Raw genomic sequence first — 23,156 nt, forward strand, 5'->3', positions numbered from 1 at the left:
CCTGAATGCAGAAGCCTGGATCATATTCCTTTCCAACCACTACACCGATGCCTCTACCATGTCAGTTGTTGCACTGGTTGCCCATCAGCTAGAATTCAATATAAACTTATCACTCACATCCACAAAACGACCCACAGTTCAGCATGTCTCCTCCCTCGTCTCAGTCTACCACCTTACCCGTGCCCTCCGTTCTGCTAATGGCCTAAGACTAACATCCTCAATAATCTGAATTTCCCACTTCCGTCTCCAAGACTTCTCTTGTACTGCTCAAATTCTTTGGAATGCACTACCCAAGACAATTTGATTAATTGCCAATACCCATAGTTTTAAGAGTGCCATAGAAACTCATTTCTTTAGACTGGCCTATCCCCTCACTTATCTAACTATTCCTGTTTTGCCCATACAAAAATTTCTTCAAAGTAAGGACCCTCGTAGCATCGGTTCACACACTCTACATGCACTTAATATAGCCCTCTGTATCTGTACTGTAGATACTGGCTGGTGACCAGTTCATGCAGCATTATGTGAATACCCTATTTATTATATTGATGGCTGGACCATACAATACAAACATTTTTTTACCATTTACCTTTCCTGTCTCCCCTATCTCCTCATAGATTTTAAAGAGGTTGTCCACTACTATAAAGATTGCCCATATCGATTCAAACGGTGGAATTTTTTGTAATTACCATCTGTTGTGATTATTGCCTGTGAGCGGCGCTATTGCTGACCACTCAGCAGGAATCACATGACCCTGGTTGCAGCCGGCACTGACATCCGCTGATGTCACGTCAAGTTCAGACTGCACCCATGCGTGACCCAGTGACGCGCTCCCCCGATTGATGGGCTGTGGGAGGGATTTCGCCGCACATCACAGCCCAGCATCCACCGCACACTTTCGCTCTCCTCTGCATTCATTGGGAAAGTGTGCACTGGATGCTGGGCTGTGACATGCCCTCACTCCTTGTGGTATCTGATTATTTACAGAATTAACATGTCTTTATTGTCTGTACAAATCCTCTCTAAAATGTAAAGTGCTGTGGAATATGTTGGAGCTATAGAAATAAAAACTATTATTATAAGGCTAGGTCCACACTGCTCTTATGGACATCGTTGGATGCATACACTCGAGAGGAATGTGCCCATCAGTGTGCACTGTCAGGAAGGATCCAGGAGCATCCGTCCACCATAGGGCCCCACTGTAAAGAGACGTATATCACATGGTATAGATATCTTTGTAGTGTTCCTCTGGATAGGAAAGTGCAATTTGCTAAGCTTTCCTATACAATTACATAAGTGTATGCCGGCTAGACGGAGGCCGAGAGAACTCACTTACAGCCAGTCTCTGGTGAATGGTCAGGCATGGTGACGTTACAGAAAAGTTTCCAGACGTATACTGTAGGCTAGGTGCACAGACAGGGTGAAACTAGCCTAAGCGATGTAGGGCTATATACAGCAACCCCATACACTGCTTGGCGGCCACTGTCTGGGTTTTGCAGTACATTCACTTCAAAGTGTAACCAAGCTCAATACTCGTGTACTAAGCAATGTACGGGGCTGCTGTGTTTTGCCCATACATCGCTTAGGTCCGGCCGATACTGGAGCAGTTTTCATCTGAGTGTACTGGTATCGGACTCTTACTGATTTCATATTAAAGAACTAGCCAGCTGATAACCAATGATTAGCTCCGGAGAACCCATTTGAGTGCTTTCTCCCCTCTGCAGTAATCTAATACATGTTAACGTTAAGTGTGGTTTGGGCACGCTGCGGGGCTCAGAAGAGGGGGCCATATGGCTTTCCAATCTTGAATTTTACTGGCTTTATTACTTGCCATCCATGTTGCTTTTTCAACAGCTCTGAATTACTAGGAACATGGACAACTTCTATTTTTCAGTTGACAGACAACAGATCTGAGTAGGGTCTTGTTTTTTGGGGGATGAGATGAAATTTTTTATTGGGGCCATTTGGAGGCATATAATATTTTTTTATTTGATTTTTACTCCAATTTTTGAGAAACAGAATGAACAAATAAAAAGCAATTCAAGGTGTTGTTTTAAAGTATTGTAATTTACTGAGATAATGACTTTTGCTTTTCATTGGCTGTAAGCCATAATCATCAACATTAACCCCTTTACAGCCTGGGACGTATTAGTAAGCACCAGGCTGTAACCCCCGGTTCAGTGAGGGCTCCGGCGCCGAGACCGCACTTAACCGGGCACATGTCAGCTGATTATTACAGCTGACATGTGCCCGCAACAGCCGCCGGTGGAATCACGATCCACCCGCGGCTGTTAACATGTTCAATCGCTGACAGCGGCATTTAACATCGCCGCGCCGGAAGCGCGTCACTTACCCCGCGGGTCACCGATGCGTGGGCATGACAACCCTGGGTCTGCAGCAGACTCCAGTGGTTGTCATGTACTGCTCGCTATGAGCGTCACCTAGTGGTCGGCGCTCATAGCACAGGAGCATTTCTACTACATAGAGGTGATCTGCTGATCACCTCTATGTAGCAGAGACGATCAGACAAGTGCTGTCTCTAGTCTCCTATGGAGACTATACAAGCAAGTAAAAGTGAAAAAAAAAGTTTTAAAAAATATTTAAAATATATAAAAGTTTAAATCACCCCCCTTTCGCCCCATTCAAAATAAAATAATAAAAAAAAAAAAAACACATACACAGATTTGGTATCGCCACGCTCAGAATCGCCCGATCTATTAATATAAAAAAAATTAATCTGATTGGTAAACGGCGTAACGAGTAAAAAATTCTTAACGCCAGAATTACGTTTTTTGGTCGCCGCAACATTGCAATAAAATGCAATAACGGGCGATCAATACATAGGATCTACCCCAAAATGGTATCAATAAAAACTTCAGCTCGGCGCGCAAAAAATAAGCTCTCACCCGGCCCCAGATCCCGAAAAATGGAGACGCTACAGTTCTTGGAAAATGGCACCATTTTTTTTTTTTTTTTTTTTTAGCAAACTTTGGAATTTTTTTTCACCACTTAAATAAAAAAGAACCTATACATGTTTGGTGTCTACGAACTCGTAATGACGTGGAGAATAATAATGGCAGGTCAGTTTTAGCATTCAGTGAACGTGGTAAAAAAAAAAAAAAAAACATCTGTGGTATTGCACTTTTTTTGCAATTTCACCGCACTTGGAATTTTTTTCCCGTTTTCCCGTACATGATATGGTAAAACCAGTAATGTCGTTCAAAAGTACAACTCGTCCTGCAAAAAAATAAGCCCTCACACGGCCATATTGACCAAAAAATAAAAACGCTATGGCTCTGGGAACAAGGGGAGCAAAAAACAAAAATGCAAAAAACGGAAAATCCTAGGGTTGCGAAGGGGTTAACAGAAATAAACACTTGAAATAGATCACTGTAATGACTATATAATATATGAGTTTCACTTTTTGTATTGAAGAACTGAAATAAATTAACTTTTTGATGATATTCTAATTTAGTGAGAAGCACTTGTAGCAGCTCTGCAAATCTGCTCTATGGAAACAATGACTTTCTCAGCTCAGGGAACAGATACCGCTCTAGTGGAGTGAGCCGTGAGCTTCTGCGGAGGTGGCAGGCCCTGGATCTGGTATGCTTCAGTAATCGTTCTCTTGATCCAGTTGGCGATCATGGATTTCAACGTCTTCTTCCTTTTATTCTGGTCTCTTCTACATTTCTACGTTTCTTGGAGACAATGAAGGACCAGTGTCCGAATGTCCAGAGTGTAGAATTCTTCTTCTTTGTCTTTTGTCGAATTCTGACAGAAGGAGGGAAGAATTATCTCTTGAGATCTGTGGAACTCCGAGACCACCTTGGGAAGAAATGATGGGCCCAGACAAAGAATGAGTCCGTATGGTTCGCTAACTGAGAGAGACTGTAGTTCACCCACCCTTCTGGCTGTAGTTATAGTTACAAGGAAGGCTGTCTTTCAGGAGAGTCTGTCCAGCCTTATAGATAAGGGCTCAAATGGTGGAAGTGTCAGCCCTTTAAGGACAATATTAAGGTCCCAGGAAAGGACTAGGTTGGCTATTCTAGGATGAAGGTGAGAAGCTGCCGTTATAAATCTCTTCACCTGCAGGCCAGGCTCTGGTCAAAATAGGAACTCAATGCTGCCACTTGGACCTTGAGAGTTCTGGGTTTGAGACCCTTTTCTAGGCCATCCTGCAGAAAACCCAAGATCTGTGCAATGTTCGGTTGACGTAGGTCTGGATGTTCAGACGCACTCCATAATATAAAGGTCTTCCATAATTTAGGATATATCGTGTTCATTACTGGTTTCCTACTTTTTTGAAGATTTCTAATGAATATCTAAAAGACCCTTGGTTTTCATAATTGAGAATTCAGAAGCCAGGTGTAGCCTCTCGGGGTCTGGATGATGAATTGGCCCTTGGTAAAATAGGTTTCTGATTGGAGGAAGGATTAGGGGACCATCTATAGTCAGGCTAGTTAAAGTGCAAAACCACTTGGCCCTTTCGGGTCTTATTTTTTGCAGGGTTCTTGGTAGGATTGGAACTGTAGGGAGCCAGCTTGAATTTCCATTGGTGGGCAAATGCGTCCACACCTAGACACACATGGCTGGATTTAGGGAAAAGAACTGAGCTACTTTCACTTTCTGATATCCTGTGAAAAGAACTACCTGTTGGTGACCCCATCTTTTGGTTTGTATCTGGAACACTTCGGGATTTAAACTCCATTCTCCTAGGTGAACCTCTGCTGAGGAAATCAGCCTGGACGTTGACCGAACCTTTTATGTGGAGGGCTGAAAAGGAGAGGTGTTCTACAGTCCAGGAGACTATTCTTGCAGAGATTGATTTTAGGTCCTCATGTCTCATGCTTTCTTGGTGACAGAGGTGGGCTACCGTAGTCATGTTGTCTGAGTAGATCTTTACTTAGGAATCTTGGATCAGAGATACTGCCGATTAGAGCTCTTCCTTTCCAGCCTTCAGCTCTCTGAAGTTGAAGGATCGTTGGCTGACCTTTCTTGACCATAGTCCCTGGTATAAATCCTGGGAGACCATGGTTCCCCATCCCTTTCTGCTGGCATCTACTATCATACGGTCCTGGACCCAGGGGACTCCTCTGTTCAGGTTCATTGGGCTGAGCCAGCAGGCTAGAGAGGCTTTTACACGAGGTGGTACTGGAAGCTTCTTGTTTAGGAATTTATTTTAATTTTTTTTGTTATTTTACTCACTTATACAGCCCCATTAATTCCACGGCGCTTCACAGACAATATTGCCACTGTCCCCATTAGGGCTCACAATCTAGATTCCCTATCAGTATATCTTTGGAGTGTGAGAGAAAATCGGAGAACCCAGAGGAAACCCACGCAAAAAAGGGAGAACATACAAACTCCTTGCAGATGTTGTCCTTGGTGGGATTTGAACCCAGGGCCCCAGCACTAACCACTGAGCAACTGTGCTGGGGATCCAATCCAATTTGCCTGAATGTGGGTCTGTAATGTTTTGGTATGTGCCTGGGCCCAAGTCACTATCTGAACACAGGATGTAAAGGACTCAAGGACTGACATGGCACACCTTACTGACACCTGTAACATCCCTGGTGGCATGCTGGCATGGCTTACCACCTCCCACCATGCAAGACCACCATCTTACCTATCAGTCCTGGCTGCACACTTTGCTCCAGTATCTGCTGTGTGCATGTCTCTTGTCTGATTGCTTAGGGCGGCGGCGCAGTTACTGCCCGATTCTTATAATTACTGTGTGCGCACTCCTAATGCGTCCCCAGTCTATTGTTGTGAGTCACTGGATACTTAAACCCCTCCACCCAGTAGGAGGTGCCTGAGCAGCACTTTCTTTCAGTGTGTTCTGTGCAAATGAGTTGCCAGGTCCTGTCCTGTATCTTGTCTGTTTCCGCCACCCTGGGGGCTATATACCCAGGCCTGCTACCTGTATCTGTGACTTTTACTCTGTTTCCGCCACCCTGGGGGCTGAGTTCTCAGGTTCGTTCCTGTATCTTGTTCCTGGTTCAGTTCCTGTCTGAACAGTATCCTAGCCTGTTACTTGTTTGTCTCTATGTCCGTATCTTCCCTTTTCCTGCAGTGTATGAACCTGCACCTAACTCCAACTCGTTGTCTCTGTACTTCTGTTTGAGTTTAGTGTCCACTCACTACTTTATTGTAAGTACCTTGTGTGTATTTGCTCTGCTCTGCTTGTCTAAAGCACTTGCGGGTTTTGCTCTGCTCTGCTTGTCTACCGCACCTGCGGGTTTTGCTCTGCTCTGCTTGTCTACTACACCTGCGGCTTTTTTTCTGCTCTGCTTGTCTACTGCACTTGCGGGTTTTGCTCTGCTCTGCTTGTCTACCGCACCTGCGGGTTTTGCTCTGCTCTGCTTGTCTACTGCACCTGCGTCTTTTTTTCTGCTCTGCTCGTCTACCGCACCTGCGGGTTTTGCTCTGCTCTGCTTGTCTACTGCACCTGCGTCTTTTTTTCTGCTCTGCTCGTCTACCGCACCTGCGGGTTTTGCTCTGCTCTGCTTGTCTACCGCACCTGCGGGTTTTGCGCTGGTCTGCTTGTCTACCGCATCTGCAGGTTTTGCTCTGCTCTGCTTGTCTATCGCACCTGCGGGTTTTGCTCTGCTCTGCTTGTTTACAACACCTGCAGGTTTTGCTCTGCTCTGCTCGATTACCGCACCTGCGGGTTTTGCTCTGCTCTGCTCGATTACCGCACCTGCGGGTTTTGCTCTGCTCTGCTTGTCTACCGCACCTGCGGGTTTTGCTCTGCTCTGGTTGTCTGCCGCACCTGCGGGTTTTGCTCTGCTCTGCTTGTCTACCGCACCTGCGGGTTTTGCTCTGCTTGTCTACCGCACCTGCGGGTTTTGCTCTGCTCTGCTTGTCTACCGCACCTGTTGGTTTTGCTCTGCTCTGCTTGTCTATCGCACTTGCGGGTTTGGCTCTGCTTGTCTACCGCACCTGCGGGTTTTGCTCTGCTTGTCTACCGCACCTGTGGGTTTTGCTCTGCTCTGCTTGTCTACCGCACCTGCGGGTTTTGCTCTGCTTGTCTACCGCACCTGCGGCTCTGTTCCTGTATCCCAGTCTGTACTGGTCCCTATCCTGCCTGCGTTCCTACCTGCCAGTACCCACCTGTCTGCATACCAGCCGTCCCTGCCAGTACCCACCTGTCTGCATACCAGCCGAGCCTGCCAGTACCCACCTGTCTGTATGCCAGCCTAACCTGCCTGTTCCTGCATTCCCCAGTGTGGGTCAACAGCTGTGACCGGGGTCTGACCTGGAGTAGCACCTGGTCCCTCTGCTCGGTTCCTCCCTGGTTCATGGAGTCGACTGAGCCGCCGTGCGACCTTGGTCGGACAGAGTTGATAGTTAGCCACGCCCCTCCAGGCACTCCTCGGTTCATGGTCCAGTGGGATCACTAACCATGCTCACGCCAGTCAGTCCGGGCGTGTGCGTAACAGTTTGCTCAGGCCATGGTCCCCATTGAGCCCCACGGCACTTCGCTCTCGGAGACATTTGAATTCTTGTCTGGCGAATACGTGCACCGAGGAAAAATTTTTTCTCAAGCTGAGGTCCAGGCGATTTACGCACCAGTCCAAATGGAGCTATCAGCACTCGTTCCTGCGGATCCACCACGGTACTACGGGGATCCAAAACAAAGCCGTGCGTTTGTGGAGCAAAGTATGCTGCATTTCAAATTCTATGCTCACTATTTTCCCACTGATCGGGTTAAAGTAGAATTTATGATGTCCTACTTAGCGAGTGATGCCTTGAATTGGATCACCCCCCCTATGGGAAGCATGGGATCCTATCGTCTCTGACCTGCAGGCCTTCCTGGTGGCCTTTCTAATGGTCTTCGATGACCCTAACCCTGAGGCTTCTGCTAAAGCTTCCCTTCCCAATATCCTGGAGCAGTCCCAATGGGTGATGCGTGTAGGTAGCCCACCAGTCCTCCAGCCTGAAGAGACTGCTGCCCACACAGAATCCACACAGGATGACAATGCTCGACAGAATTTTTCTCTTCCCAACCTCAAGAGGCAGTCCAGACGTGCTAGGCGTAGAGGTAAACCGGCACGCCAGGTTCTGTCCTCCCAAATACCTCCTGTTCCCCAGCCTGTAGAGGCAGCTACCCGCACAGAATTCATGAAGGATAACCATGTTCATCAGGCAAAGCAGAGGCCGGAACTCAGTCACAAAATCGGATTGCGGTCCCGCTGCGGTTGTTTGGGACACCCTGACGGTCTTTGTCCAGCGAATGTTGGACAATCCCAAGACATTAGGCCTGTAGGAGAGGCTGCCCTTGGCGTTAGTGTTTCCTCTCCACAGATGACAGTGACTGTCTCCGTGACAAGTGAAGGCCTCGGATTAACCGGAAGTTTCGGGCGTATAGCCTTGAAGAGTCGGTGTATGATTCCCATCTGACAACTCCAGAATCCGGTTTGGGCATTGTCAGCGGACGGACGAGCCCTACTTAGAAACAGTCAAAATATGTCTGTACAAATTAAGCTCCAGATTGGAGCATTACACATGAAGTTCACATACCAGGTGCTGTCTGGTTTACCCACAGGTCGTCCAGAGCCGAGAGATCTAGTGTCCGCTCAGGTCTGGAGATCCTGCATGGTGTTTCCTGGGGGACTGCTGAGGTACAAGGGGTGTCCAGTCCCCATATCTTCAGGACAGTCAGCAGTGTTTTCTTCTTCACCAGATCTGCTAGTCGCTGACTCGCGGTGTGCTGAAGCCTCCGAAGGAAGGGAAGCGGAGGCATTATCCCCACACAGTCTCGACGATTGTACCAATGATCTGGCTTCAGGTACCGTCCCGCCTCGCAGATGTGTCATCTCAGAAACCAGACTGAAGTTGGTCCCTAAGCAAGGATCCTCCATCTCTAATAAATCTGGCAATAAGTCCATCAAGGCGGTGGCTACCTCCAAGTCTCTGCACCCCTCCAACCAGGCGGAGGACTTCCAGTTGTCTCTTGAATCTTCTGGGGTGCTACCGGATAACAAATGGAGACTTTTCTGCACCCTGTACCTGGTACTTCGCCCACTTCATCCAGTAAGCTTGGCAAAGTGTACGTCAAGGCGGTGGTCACACCAGAGTCTCTGCATCCCTCCAACCCGGTGGAGGTTCTCCAGTTGTCCCGTGAATCCTTTGGGGTGCTACCCGATATTAACAAATGGAGACTTTCCTGGGTCCTGTTCCTGGTACTTCACTCACTTCATCTGTTGCTGAGGATGGCTCGATGGAAGGAAGCATCCTAGTCACCAAGATGGTGAGACCAGTTTCGTTCTCTCTAGTGGACAGAAGAGGTAATCTTCCTGAAGAGAAGGATCGATCTCCAAATTCTCTGCAGAAAATCCTTGCAGGCTTGAAGAAGAGGGTGCGTAAAGGTGGGGGTACTGTAACATCCCTGGCGGCGTGCTGGCATTGCTTACCACCTCCCACCATGCAAGACCACCATCTTACCTATCAGTCCTGGCTGCACACTTTGCTCCAGCATCTGCTGTGTGCATGTCTCTTGTCTGATTGCTTAGGGCGGCGGCGCAGTTACTGCCTGATTCTTATAGTTACTGTGTGCGCACTCCTAATGCGTCCCCAGTCTATTGTTGTGAGTCACTGGATACTTAAACCCCTCCACCCAGTAGGAGGTGCCTGAGCAGCACTTTCTTTCAGTGTTCTGTGCAAAATGAGTTGCCAGGTCCTGTCCTGTATCTTGTCCGTTTCCGCCACCCTGGGGGCCGAGTTCCCTGGTTCATTCCTGTATCTTGTTCCTGGTTCAGTTCCTGTCTGAACAGTATCCTAGCCTGTTACTTGTTTGTCTCTATGTCCGTATCTTCCCTTTTCCTGCAGTGTCTAAACCTGTACCTAACTCCAACTCGTTGTCTCTGTACTTCTGTTTGAGTTTAGTGTCCACTCGCTACTTCATTGGAAGTACCTTGTGTGTATTTGCTCTGCTTGTCTACCGCACTTGCGGGTTTTGTTCTGCTCTGCTTGTCTACCGCACTTGCGGGTTTTGCTCTGCTTGCCTATCACTTGCGGGTTTTGCTCTGCTCTGCTTGTCTACCGCACCTGCGGGTTTTGCTCTGCTTGTCTACCGCACCTGTGGCTGTTCCTGTATCCCAGTCTGTACTGGTCCCTATCCTGCCTACATACCAGCCGTGCCTGCCAGTATCCACCTGTCTGCATACCAGCCTAACCTGCCTGTTCCTGCATTCCCCAGTGTGGGTCAACAGCTGTGACCGGGGTCTGACATGGAGTAGCACCTGGTCCCTCTGCTCGGTTCCTCTGGTTCACGGAGTTGACTGAACCGCCGTGCGACCTTGGTCAGACCGAGTTGATACTTAGCCACGCCCCTCCAGGCACTCCTCAGTTCATGGTCCAGTGGGATCATTAACCATGCTCACGCCAGTCCATCCGGGCGTGTGCGTAACACCCAATTTTCTGCTTTGCAGTATGCTTATCCTTGATCTTTGGATAAGAAAAAAGTCTGGTTGTGGGAATCCAACAGAACCCCCAGGAACGCCTTTGTTGTGCAGGAAACCACATCCCGATTGTTTTGTGGTTCACTTACCAGCCCTGAGATGTCAGGATCTGGGCTGTTGTCAGCAGATGTTCTTGGAGTAACGGTATTGAGGGGGCCACCAGCAGGAAGTCATCGAGGTATTGAATTATGGAAATATCCTGACCTCTGATGTACACCAGGACTTCTGCCATAATTTGTGAAAATCTGTGGTGCAGATGATATTCCGAACGGGAGAACATTGAACTGGTAGTGCACGGTTTGTTCTCGCTGGACAATCATGAACCTCAGGAACTTCTGATAGGTCGGGTGAATAGGGACGTGATAGTATGCATCCTGTAAATTGATCGTAGCCAAGACAAAGCCGTGGTCTATCAGAGGAACTGTTCATCTGACGTATTACATTTCAAGTTGCTTACGATCCGATGAGATCCGCTTGGATTTCTTATCAGAAAGAGCATGGAGTGATGTCCCTCGTTTCTTTCCCTTTCTGGGACTAGGGAGATTACCCCGAGGGTGAGCCAGATCGGAGCTTCTCTCCTCGAGAGGAGGAGGGGGAAGTGCTGGGCTGGAGAGCTCAGAGGCGTCCAGCCCAAAGAACCCCTCTGACCCTGGAGGGGAGTCCAGAGTCCTCTATGGAGATGGGAGCACTATTCGGGGAAGAAAGGAAAGCCCACTCAGTCCCCTGCTGCCCAGCTATTTTGACCTTCCCCAGGTGCAGCGCACCATCGGATGACCTCTTCATCCCTGATAGGTACAGGAAAAAAAAAAAAAAAAAAACACTGAAGGGAGGAAGGGGGAGGGACTATTTGACTTTTGTTTCCTGTCCGTATTAGGGTGGGGTTACATCCTCCCATGTGCCATCATTGGGTGTTATTAGAGAAAGTGACATTTGTCGTTTTTTTTCCAGTGTTCACCAAACGAGTTAAATAATGAGTTTTATAGATTGGTTTAATTGTCACACATACGGTGATACCAAATGTGTACAGTATTTTCACGTGAAAAACATTGTTCCATTTTTTTTTTTTTTCATACTTTCACTTTTTTTAAAAAAACTATTATTTCTTTACTTAGTCCCAGTATGAGACATCAACTTCCCCTGGTCCAATTGCTGATCTAATACTCTGCAGTGTTTTTGCATTGCAGGGCATTAAATGTGTCAAATACAGGAAGGAGGCGTGTCAAGTCCTGCTCTCCTGCGTGACCCCACGGCGATCTTTCAGCCTGGGCTCACCGCTGTGCCGATTGGAGCAGTGAGCTTCCTTCCTCTGCAAGCATATTAATGCCGCTGTCGCTATTGACAGCAGCATCAGAGGGGTTAAACGCGCACAATTAGCACAAATTGTGGGCATTACTGCAGGGTGTCAACGATGATATTTCGCTGACGCCCGTTGGATGACCGAACAGCCTCTGTATGTCCGCTGGTGTGTTTGTTGACCAATACATGTAATGCGGTGTGCTGGAACGCAGTTCCCACTCTGCCGTACAAGTACAGCTGGATGTCGTGAAGGGGTTAACACAAGACTTATTTCTCCCGGACCTTACAAAAAGGACCAGGGGGCATTCAATACATGTGGAAGAAAGGCAAATGCTTTTCTTATAACATATGGCACCATAAGCTCTAAATACTTTTGCGATACATAAGCCATAATGGATTGAAGAAGGTTGAACTTCATCCCTGTCTTTTTCAGCCTTTGCTACAATGTATGAATGTTAAAATCAAAAAAGTTGGTGTCCACCAGTAAGGTGGACCCCAACTGTGAGCTTAACTAGGCTTCAACTGAACTGTGGAAGAGAGACTTCAACTTAGCTGCATTGGGCTTCTGGGTCATTCATGCAACTTATCCATCCAGCATTCCCAAACAGATTTTAATTGGAGCCAAGATGGATCCCATCTCTTGTCATCGCCTGATGACTTTGGAATGCTACCAAGATATCTTTTGCCCCCTCACTTCTCCTGCCTGAGTCCTGACCACAGCAGTTAAGACATCAGGTCATACTAAAAAAATTAATCGGCTCCTGGAATAGAATTCTTGCCGTTCTTGTTCCCAGGTGTAAATACACCAAGTTCCGGCACCATCCATAGTAGTGATTTCCTTGTAGTGAATAATCAGACCTTTTTGAGTGCATCTATAGCCTTAACGGTAAAAGGCCACACTGGCAGATAAAATGATGGACACTGAGCAGCAAAGAAATAACCCCACCCACATCGGTGGTTTCCCCTCACCTAATAAGTCAGGTTTCTAAATGGAAGGTATGTTCTCACTTTCCATTATGGCCAAAGAAGACGAGCCAGCCAAGGTTCTAACATTCCCTTATAAAGAACCTCTTCCTCTAACCAGTTTACAAAAGTGTTCAACAGGAAAAAAAATACAATAGTAAAATGGATACTAGTGTGTGTTCAGTTCTTTTATTAAACAGTTTGCAGGAAACTTTATACAGTCTTAGCAGCCCGGGTACGTTTCTTCTTCACCACGACTGGCTTCTGACTCTTTAAGATGGCGCTTGCACGACGAAGTGCAGCCTAAGGAGAATCACAAAAAAGATTACTGACTGCAAACCCAGAACAATGGGCTGACCTCACAAATTAATTCTAACTGATAGGAAAGGCATAACATTCGCTGGGAGACTAAAGGTTTTCTTGTAAACGTTCCTGCCCTGTGGCCGCAGCTTCACCTCATGCACAATGTCAAAATGAGCAGGAGAAAGGGACTTAAAGCACACCTGTCAGCAGTAAACTTACTACAAACTTGGGGACACTCAATGCAGGAATGAATGTGTCGCATGGAATTGTGTCATTCTACATCAACTAAGGAATGTTGTCGTCGGGACCTGTGGGGTCATCACAGCCATGGACAAGACCTCAATCACAGGACAATAAACATTTCACACTCCTCATCTATGAACTGCTCCAATATTTACAGCCACATTTGTTTATCTCTCTCCCATACTCAAAGTTCTGCTTCATGTCACTTATCTCATCTATTGCATTATTTCTGTGTCCTATTGTCCATAAATGTGACTTCAGATTTCATGTTGTACTATGCCTGATGAAGAGACCAGAGTAGTCTCGAAAGCTTGCAATTTGTTACCTTTTAATGGCTAACTGAAAAGATGGTATCAACCACTGAGGACTCTCAAATCTTAATATTTTTCTATCTACTGGCTAACATGGTACAAAGATATACATGTTCCCTGTATCAACAAAGGTATCATTTTACTCAGTGTAATGGCACCCACCTGACAGTCTATGTGGTTTACTAAGCACAATCCTGCTGGGAGGTGCACCTTAAGAACCCCCTTAAAGTAATAGTCAAGATGACATAATAGCAAGCAACGTGATTCACCCACCATGCGGAGATCTTTCCTGTACTTATTCTTGCCGATAATATGGCGCACACTACTAAGTGTGGCACGCGAGTTCTTGTTGATGGTGATTTTTTCATATGATGTAGCAGGTTTGCGTTGCCCTATAAAAAAAAAATAAATAGCGGACTTAAAAAGGGGTATTCCCATCTCCAAGATCCTATTACAATATGTAGTAGGTGTAATAAAAGTATTAGCAAATATCTCCAATTAGAAATGTAGTAAAGTTTTTCTGATTCGCTCTTTCCTCATGTGCAGGCATTGCAGGACCTTAGGTATCCATTGCTACGATGACTAGCAACTAGCTAACTAACCGTCATTAAATCAGTGGTCGTAACCATGGATACCTAAGGTCCTGCAATGCCCTGCAAATGAGGAAAGATAGCAAATCAGAAAAACTATATTACATTTCTAATTGAAGGTACATGCTATTATTATACCTACTACATATTGTAATAGGATCTTGGAGCTGGAAATACCAGTTTAAGTTAGAAATATATAAAGTAGATTTACATAACACAACAGTAGATGGAATAATTACAGGAGACACTAAAATTATGGTCACCTAGTGGGACAGCAGGGTCTCGAGCAGGATTTTAGTGCAGATCAGTAATAGTCATGTAAATACTAACATCACAAATACACCCACTACCTCATACACTGATCCCCACCAGCCCAGCAGTAACTTACCTGCACGCTTCTTCAGGACGACAATAATACCCTTTCCATCAGAAGCAGGCTCAATGCCAACTGTTTTTCTGTGGATAAGTCCATTGTAACGAAAAGAATTTTTGGACTTCAGATTGTTGGGCTCCTATACAACAAGCCAAGAAGGGTAAGAGAATAGGGGAGAGTTTGAGTGAATCATTTTAAAACTAATAGAAATTTACACAGCGAGTTGCTGAGAATCACCAACTAGGAGTTAAGCCTTTGACAGATTATAGAAATTTTAATGCCTAAAACGACTTGTATCAGTCACAGATCCTGCACACAAACAGGATGGGTATATTTAGTGCCCAGGATGGGATCTAATGTTCTTGTGATATTGCGGCTTTCATGCAAAGTAGATGTGATTCCATGACAACTCAAGACCACTGTGCGTTTAGACGCTACTGAAATGTAATTTTTTTTTCTCAATAAGCTTTGTGGCCTTAAAAAAAAAAAAAAAAAAAAAAAAAAGTGAAAAACTGCATATGGGCTCAAAGAAAAAAAAATTGCTTCAAAACTGAACAAAAATATGCAGCAAAAATGCAATAATCAGATTACAATTGCGTATTTGGTTCAGACAGGCTGCAGAAAAAAAAATGTAGTTTTGTACGTGGTAACGTGGTCTAAAATGATGAATATCACCTTAAGCCACCCAACCCCTACGCAGAGGACCATACTATTGCTCACTTTAGGGCATGGGTGAAGGTGCATGAAGCCTTACCAAATTAATACAAAGGCTTTTTTCTCTGCTGTATTTCACATTTAAAAAACAAAGTGGCATGCGATAACACAAGGCTATTCTGCCCCAAAAAGCACTGCTTCAACAGATTGCTCCCTAATCCCCCATGGAAGTCTATGAAGTCTGGCTAGATCATTTTTCACCGTCTATAGGCTTCGAAGAGACTGGTACAAATGGGTCAGAAACATCAGTCTCCTCCCAATTGGCTCAGCTTCAGGGCAGCAAAAGCAGACCTGTCAACAGATTTCACAATACAAACTGAATAAATACAATAGAACTCACAGACTTGACCCCCCCCATGCATTTTCTTTAAAAATTCATGCAAAAGGGGTTGTCCACTACTAGGACAACCCAGTCTTTATCTAAATGTTTGGCCCCGATAAAATAAAAAAAAAAGCTTATACTCACCTCCTGGCACCGTTGCAGCAGTGTCTGCACTCGTGGTCCCGGGCATCCCGTGCGGTTGTTGAGACACAGGAGCCCAGCGCTCAATTAGATCTGGCGTTACTGTCTCCGCCTTCTGTTGAATTGAACATGACGAGGAAGTCCAGGCTGCGACTGATCACAGACTTCCTTTTCATGTCCAATTAATATGAAGGCGGAGATGGTGACGCCAGCGCTGATTGAGCGTCGGGCTCATGTGTCACACAACCGCACAGGAGTCTCGGGAAAGCGAGTGCCGACATTGCTGGAACAGAGCGAGCACGGGAGGCGAGTCTATCCTTTATTATTTTATCGGGGCCAAGCGAGGGGTAGCAGGCGTTGTCCAAGTAGTGGACAACTTCTTTAAGGAATTTCAGGAATATGCAGTCAATCTAACATCAAATCTCACACCAAGTAACCAACCTAGGATCATCAGATTTAAGCTCCATTTAATAAGGTGCCAATAGAACGTCTGTGAGTCCCATATAAAGTACAGACCAAAAGTTTGGACACACCTCATTTAAAGTTTCTGTATTTTCATTACTTTGAAAATTGTACATTCACACTGACGGCATCAAAACTATGAATTAACACATGTGGAATTATATACTTAACAAAAAAGTGTGAAACAACTGAAAATATGTCTTATATTCTAGGTTCTTCAAAGTAGCCACCTTTTGCTTTGATGACTGCTTCGCACACTCTTGGCATTCTCTTGATGAGCTTCAAGAGGTAGTCACCGGATATGGTCTTCCAACAATCTTCAAGCAGTTCCCAGAGATGCTTAGCACTGGTTGGCCCTTTTGCCTTCACTCTGCGGTCCAGCTCACCCCAAACCATCTCAATTGGGTTCAGGTCTGGCGACTATGGAGGCCAGGTTATCTGGCATAGCACCCCATCACTCTCTTTGTTGGTCAAATAGCCCTTACACAGCCTGGAGGTGTGTTTGGGGTCATTGTCCTGTTGAAAAATAAATGATGGTCCAACTAAATGCAAACCGGATGGAATAGCATGCCGCTGCAAGATGCTGTGGTAGCCATGCTGGTTCAGTATGCCTTCAATTTTGAATAAATCCCCAACAGTGTCACCAGCAAAGCACCCCCACACCATCACACCTCCTCCTCCATGCTTCACGGTGGGAACCAGGCATGTAGAGTCCATCCGTTCACCTTTTCTGCGTCGCACAAAGACATGGTGGTTGGAACCAAAGATCTCAAATTTGGACTCATCAGACCAAAGCACAGATTTCCAATGGTCTAATGTCCATTCCTTGTGTTCTTTAGCCCAAACAAGTCTCTTCTGCTTGTTCCCTATCCTTAGCAGTGGTTTCCTAGCAGCTATTTTACCATGAAGGGCTGCTGAACAAAGTCTCCTCTTAGCAGTTGTTGAAGAGATGTGTCTGCTGCTAGAACTCAGTGTGGCATTGACCTGGTCTCTAATCTGAGCTGCTGTTAACCTGCAATTTCTGAGGCTGGTGACTCGGATAAACTTATCCTCAGAAGCAGAGGTGACTCTTGGTCTTCCTTTCCTGGGGCGTGCCTCATGTGAGCCAGTTTCTTTGTAACGCTTGATGGTTTTTGCAACTGCACTTGGGGACACATTCAAAGTTTGCCCAATTTTTCGTACTGACTCACCTTAATTTCTTAAAGTAATGATGGCCACTCGTTTTTCTTTACTTAGAATTTGTATTATGGCAAGAAAAAAGTAGCTAACAGTCTATTCAGTAGGACTATCAGCTGTGTATCCACTAGACTTCTGTACAACACAACTGATGGTCCCAACCCCATTTATAAGGCAAGAAATCCCACTTATTAAAAATGAGAGGGCACACCTGTGAAGTGAAGACCATTTCCGGTGACTACCTCTTGAAGCTCATCAAGAGAATGCTAAGAGTGTGCAAAGCTGTCATCAAAGCAAAAGGTGGCTACTTTGAAGAGCCTAGAATATAAGACATTTTCAGTTGTTTCACACTTTTTTGTTAAGTATATAATTCCACATGTGTTAATTCATAGTTTTGATGCCTTCAGTGTGAATGGACAATTTTCAAAGTCATGAAAATACAGAAAAATCTTTAAATGAGGCGTGTCCAAACTTTTGGTCTGTACTGTATATACTATCCTTAAAGGGAATCTGTCACCACATTTGACCTATCTAACCTATTAATCTGGGCATACAGGTTATAGACTGCTGAGGAGAGTGATCCCTGTGTGTTTCATATCAGATGCCTTGTTGTGGATAAATATCATTTATGAATGAGCTCTTCCAGGCTGTGGGGAGGACGCTGCCTCCAGAGATTATTGTACATGGAGGAGGAGTTACCAGTGTGATGTGTAATGCCCGCTCTCTGCTCTCCTGATCTCACTTTAGAGCTGTGTGTGATTATACCTGACACATCTGCAGGTTCCTCTCAGCTTCCATCTAACAGGCAGACAGGGGGTGGTATTGTTACAATACAGCAGAGCTGTGACAAGCAAAACAAACATGTGTTTGCAAGAGGAAAAATTTAAATTCTCCTGTTCTGTGTAAGGCCCACGATGCAGATTTTACATGCGTTTTTCCTGCCAGGTAGAAGCGTTTTTGCACACGGGTTATCAAGTGCTTTTCCAAGCGATTGTAGCATCACTTGGAAAAGTGCTTGACAACTTGGTCACACTATATAAATCCATGCAAACGGCATGGATTTATATAGTGTGACCAAGTAATAGTTATATAAAAAAAAAAAAAAAAAAAAAAAAGATTATACTTACCTTCCGATGGCCCCTGGTCTCCTTCTCCACTCCGTCCGGTCTCCCCGGTGTCTTGCGGTGGTGTGAAGGACCTGTGATTACGTCATTGAGTCATGTGACAGGTCATGCGACCGCCGATGTCAGCGGGTCTCCTCTTCTCCAGACCCGGGTACCATCCGCACATTGAATCGCTTCATATCTGCATGTGCACATGTAGTCATGCGGATATGAAGTGTTTCAATGCAAGTCAATGGCGGCAATTACGCTGCGTGTCCGCAAAATTAGTGGACATGCTGCGTATTTTTCTGCAATGATAATCCGCAGCGGACATTTCCGCAGCATGTGCACAGCACATGTGGATTATCATTGGGGACCATGGGGCACGTATTACCAAGCGTTTTCGCTGTGGAAATTCCGCGGCAAAAACGCTTGAAAAAACGCATAGTGGGCACACAGCCTTAGTTACTTGTCTCACACTGGTAACTCCCCCTCCATGAAGGCAGAGTTATCTTCCAGGCAGCATCTTCCCCGCAGCCTGGAAGAAGTCAGTTTTTTTTTTTTTTTTTTTTAAACGTGCATTCCTCTGGAATAAGACATCGGATCACAGATATCAGGGTATCACTGTATTCAGCTTCCTATGACCTACATGCCCATATAGATGGTTAAGGAGGGCTCATCCTACTGACAGATGCCCTTCAAATTCCATGAACAGTACATGTACACACTAAAGCTATGGGGGTTGTTCACAAGTGGGGTTTTTTTGTGGACCAAGTGAGCCACAAAAAAAAAAAAAAAAAAAAACATGGAGATGCGGTTTTTGACTCACTGTCAGCAAACTGATGGAGTTGTGAGCTGTCCGTGATTAGCATTGTAGTGGATATAAGACGCTTTGTCATACATTTTAATTTATTCATATGTAAAAATCACTGATCTTTAAGTATGAAACACCAATGGCAAAAACTGACTTAACACCGATGAAAAGCGGAAAATGTTTTTACAAGGAAAAGTATGAACATCTGAATTAGGGCTAATGTATATAGCAGGTATTAGAAAATTGGGTGTCAGATCCCCCTTTAGTCCTGGTTAGACAATGACTTGGGACAGTTTCCCTTCAGACTGGTACTGGTGCATGCTGGGTCATCAGCCCCCTCTCATACTCACAGTGCTGTACACTTGCTTGTTTCTCTTAATTAGGAAACTAGAGCAGTTCCTTATAACCATCCACTGCAAGTGAGCCGACATTGTTAAGCACCTGCAACACACAAACATTAGTTTAATGTCAATATGCATTTTATGATATTGAGTGAGCATTTGTGATTCCTTCATGAAACAGCTAAAGAAAATTAGGGTTGATTAAAGTAAAAACGCTGTCAAAAAGCTCAAAGACATCCCAGAGTGTCTTGTTAGCTTTTGCATTTCCTGTATGTTATACGCCAGAAGAACGGACAGGTCACGCATTAACCCTCCGGTATCTGTGAAAGCTTAGTGTTTAAAAGACGTTGAAAAGCCTGAACATGTGAACAGTGAGCAGTTTTCCCATACAAATTAATAGGACTGTTCTTTTGAGTGTTTTGTTAGTTTAACTATTTAAAATGCAGATTTTTTTATTGTCACTAGTTTAATTAAACCAATATCTGGAATAAATGTCACAGTAGCGACGTTTTCTGGTTACTTTATCGACTGTGGCCCCTCACCAAAATAAAAAATACAGTTTTGTAGCATTTTGTCCCCACGTGAAAATGTATTCCATGCAGGTTTTTATGAATTCAATAAAATGGGTAAAAAAAAAAAAAAAAAAGTCTTCCAGAAGTTTATTTATTTCATACTATACTGTAAAATGCTACATGTAAACATTCCCCAACAGGTCTAACAAATGCTATACCCTTTCAAAGCAAAAATAACCACCCTTTTAGGGCGTACACACAAGTGTAGAAAACGCAACAGGGGCGTTAGGAAGACAAATACACCCTCACACCACATCCTGCTGTCAGACACCGCTGCTTTATGGATCATGCAGTGTGTGACAGAATAGGAGGCCGAGCAGACAAAGCGACCAGCCACACTAACCACCCCGATAACAGTGGGACGTCCCCCCCAGACCGCCTGCTCCAGGGTCCCCCGACCACTCCGCTACAGCACAAAGCTGAAGGCTGCAGCTGACGGTGACCAGGTCAGAGTGCGGGTGTGCCATGCTGCACATTGCGTCAGGATACATCAGGCCATATTCACACGGTCAGTATTTGATCAGTATTTGTAGCCAAAACCAGTAGAGGAACAGTCAGAGGAAAAGTCTAATAGAAACACGTCACCACTTCTGTACTTATCACCCACTCCTGGTTTTGGCTACAAATAGTGATGGAAAATCAGGGCTGTGGAGTCAGTGTCCATTTTGGTGGAGTCGGTATCAGTATAAAATGGATCGACTCCAACTCCTAAAATATATAATAAATTGGGTACAGTAGTTCAATGCAGTTTGTGGGGAATATTTTTTTCATAAGAATTTGGGTAAGTTATGAAATGTCCTATAAATGTCTGTCCTATTCCTGATCTAAGGGTCTGGACTTTTAGCTGAGATGAATCTGTGCTACAGTAAATGTATCACATAAACATGAGCCATGTATGAGGGAGTCGGAGTGGTGGAGATTGAGGAGTCGGAGAGGAAGGTTTGGCTTACCGACAGTCCTGGGTAAAATACTGAGCGTGTGACCGTGGCCTTATACACGGACGGGATACAGCAAGTGCCGCACACGTCCTGCTGCAATCACAGGCCATAGTGACAATCGCATCAGGTAATATCGCGATCAGCTCCGACACAGAACTGTCCCGACTCCATACCAGGCCGAGGCCTGACTGACCGCCGCTGGAGCAGGCCGGCATCCCAGCGCACACCGTGCACCGCCGGCGGGTGAGAGACTAGGAGCGGCCGAGGCCTGACTGACCGCCGCTGGAGCAGGCCGGCATCCCAGCGCACACCGTGCACCGCCGGCGGGTGAGAGACTAGGAGCGGCCGAGGCCTGACTGACCGCCGCTGGAGCAGGCCGGCATCCCAGCGCACACCGTGCACCGCCGGCGGGTGAGAGACTAGGAGCGGCCGAGCTGCGCGGCAGAGTGCGAGCGCGTCACTGACACTAAGCAGCAGCGCGGCGGGGACTAACCCGAGCCTCGTACATGCCGCCTCAGCGTCTGCAGCCACATAGGAGACAACGAGAGACCGCGCCACCGACCCCGGGAGCCACACAGCGCGGGCGCGGGGAACCTCCGGCACCGTCTTCCCCACGAATAAGGCAGCTTATCGCCGGTATCACAGCAGCCGCCGCACCACATTACCTCTCTCCGCTGAGCCACAGGAAGGAAAGGAAGAAGGAGGGGTGGAGTCGTGGCTTATTTCCTGTCCATAAGAAACTCTCCCTCTTTGGGTGTTACGTCATTGTGGAGCACAGAGTGTACGTACGTTTGATAAGGCCTCGCCGCAAGCCTGTACAATGGTATGATCTGCTAGTAGGTCCTCCCCGCAGCCTGTACAATGGTATGATCTGCTAGTAGGTCCTCCCCGCAGCCTGTACAATGATATGATCTGCTACTAGGTCCTCCCCGCAGCCTGTACAATGGTATGATCTGCAAGTAGGCGCTCCCCACAGCCTGTACAATGGTATGATCTGCTACTAGGTCCTCCCCGCAGCCTGTACAATGGTATGATTTACTAGGTCCTCGATGATTACACAATGGTATGAGTCTCTAATCAGTCCTCCCCGCACACTATACGATGGTATGAGCCTCTAATAAGTCCTCCCTGCACACTGTACAATGGTATGAGTCTTTAATAAGTCCTCCCCGCACACTGTACAATGGTATGAGCTTCTAATAAGTCCTCCCCGCACACTGTACAATGGTATGATTCTTTAATAAGTCCTCCCCGCCAACTGTACAATGGTATGAGCTTCTAATAAGTCCTCCCCGCACACTGTACAATGGTATGAGCTTCTAATAAGTCCTCCCCACCAACTGTGCAATGGTATGAGCCTCTAATAAGTCCTCTCCGCCAACTGTACAATGGTATGAGCTTCTAATAAGTCCTCCCCACACACTGTACAATGGTATGAGCTTCTAATAAGTCCTCCCCGCCAACTGTGCAATGGTATGAGCCTCTAATAAATCCTCCCCCCCCAACTGTACAATGGTATGAGCTTCTAATAAGTCCTCCCCACACACTGTACAATGGTATGAGCTTCTAATAAGTCCTCCCCGCCAACTGTGCAATGGTATGAGCCTCTAATAAATCCTCCCCGCCAACTGTACAATGGTATGAGCTTCTAATAAGTCCTCCCCACACACTGTACAATGGTATGAGCCTCTAATAAGTCCTCCTCGCCAACTGTACAATGGTATGAGGCTCTAATAAGTCCTCCCCGCACACTATACGATGGTATGAGCCTCTAATAAGTCTTCCCTGCACACTGTACGATGGTATGAGCCTCTAATAAGTCCTCCCTGCACACTATATGAAGGTATGAGCCTCTAATTAGTCCTCCCTGCCAACTGTACAATGGTATGAGCCTCTAATAAGTCCTCCCTGCACACTGTACAATGGTATGAGTCTTTAATAAGTCCTCCCCGCATACTGTACAATGGTATGAGCTTCTAATAAGTCCTCCCCGCCAACTGGACAATGGTATGAGCCTTTAATAAGTCCTCC

At 46.0% G+C, this 23,156-nt stretch overlaps 1 protein-coding gene across 1 annotated transcript; it reads right to left on the minus strand.

Moving 5' to 3' along the window:
* Positions 1-12,895: 12,895 nt before the first annotated feature.
* RPL28 (ribosomal protein L28) lies at positions 12,896-21,859 on the minus strand. Its single transcript, XM_073656556.1, has 5 exons — positions 21,791-21,859; positions 19,625-19,715; positions 14,558-14,681; positions 13,853-13,971; positions 12,896-13,025 (listed from the first exon to the last, which is right to left on the minus strand). The coding sequence occupies exons 2-5, from the start codon at positions 19,703-19,705 to the stop codon at positions 12,936-12,938; spliced, it is 414 nt and encodes a 137-aa protein (XP_073512657.1). The 5' UTR covers positions 19,706-19,715; positions 21,791-21,859; the 3' UTR covers positions 12,896-12,935.
* Positions 21,860-23,156: the final 1,297 nt, after the last annotated feature.

The sequence above is a fragment of the Phyllobates terribilis genome, unplaced genomic scaffold, assembly GCF_046119375.1.
Source record: "Phyllobates terribilis strain yellow unplaced genomic scaffold, ASM4611937v1 Scaffold_12__6_contigs__length_324123572, whole genome shotgun sequence".
NCBI lineage: Eukaryota > Metazoa > Chordata > Amphibia > Anura > Dendrobatidae > Phyllobates > Phyllobates terribilis.

What these genes read in the sequence shown, in the direction of transcription:
- RPL28 (XM_073656556.1), bottom strand. Translation starts at nt 19,705, where the DNA reads ATGTCGGCTCACTTGCAGTGGATGGTTATAAGGAACTGCTCTAGTTTC. An exon ending in ACAAGCAAGTGTACAGCACT is followed by an intron (nt 14,682 to 19,624) that starts GTGAGTATGAGA and finishes CTTGTTGTATAG; the next exon opens with GAGCCCAACAATCTGAAGTC. An exon ending in ACAGGAAAGATCTCCGCATG is followed by an intron (nt 13,026 to 13,852) that starts GTGGGTGAATCA and finishes GATTCTCCTTAG; the next exon opens with GCTGCACTTCGTCGTGCAAG.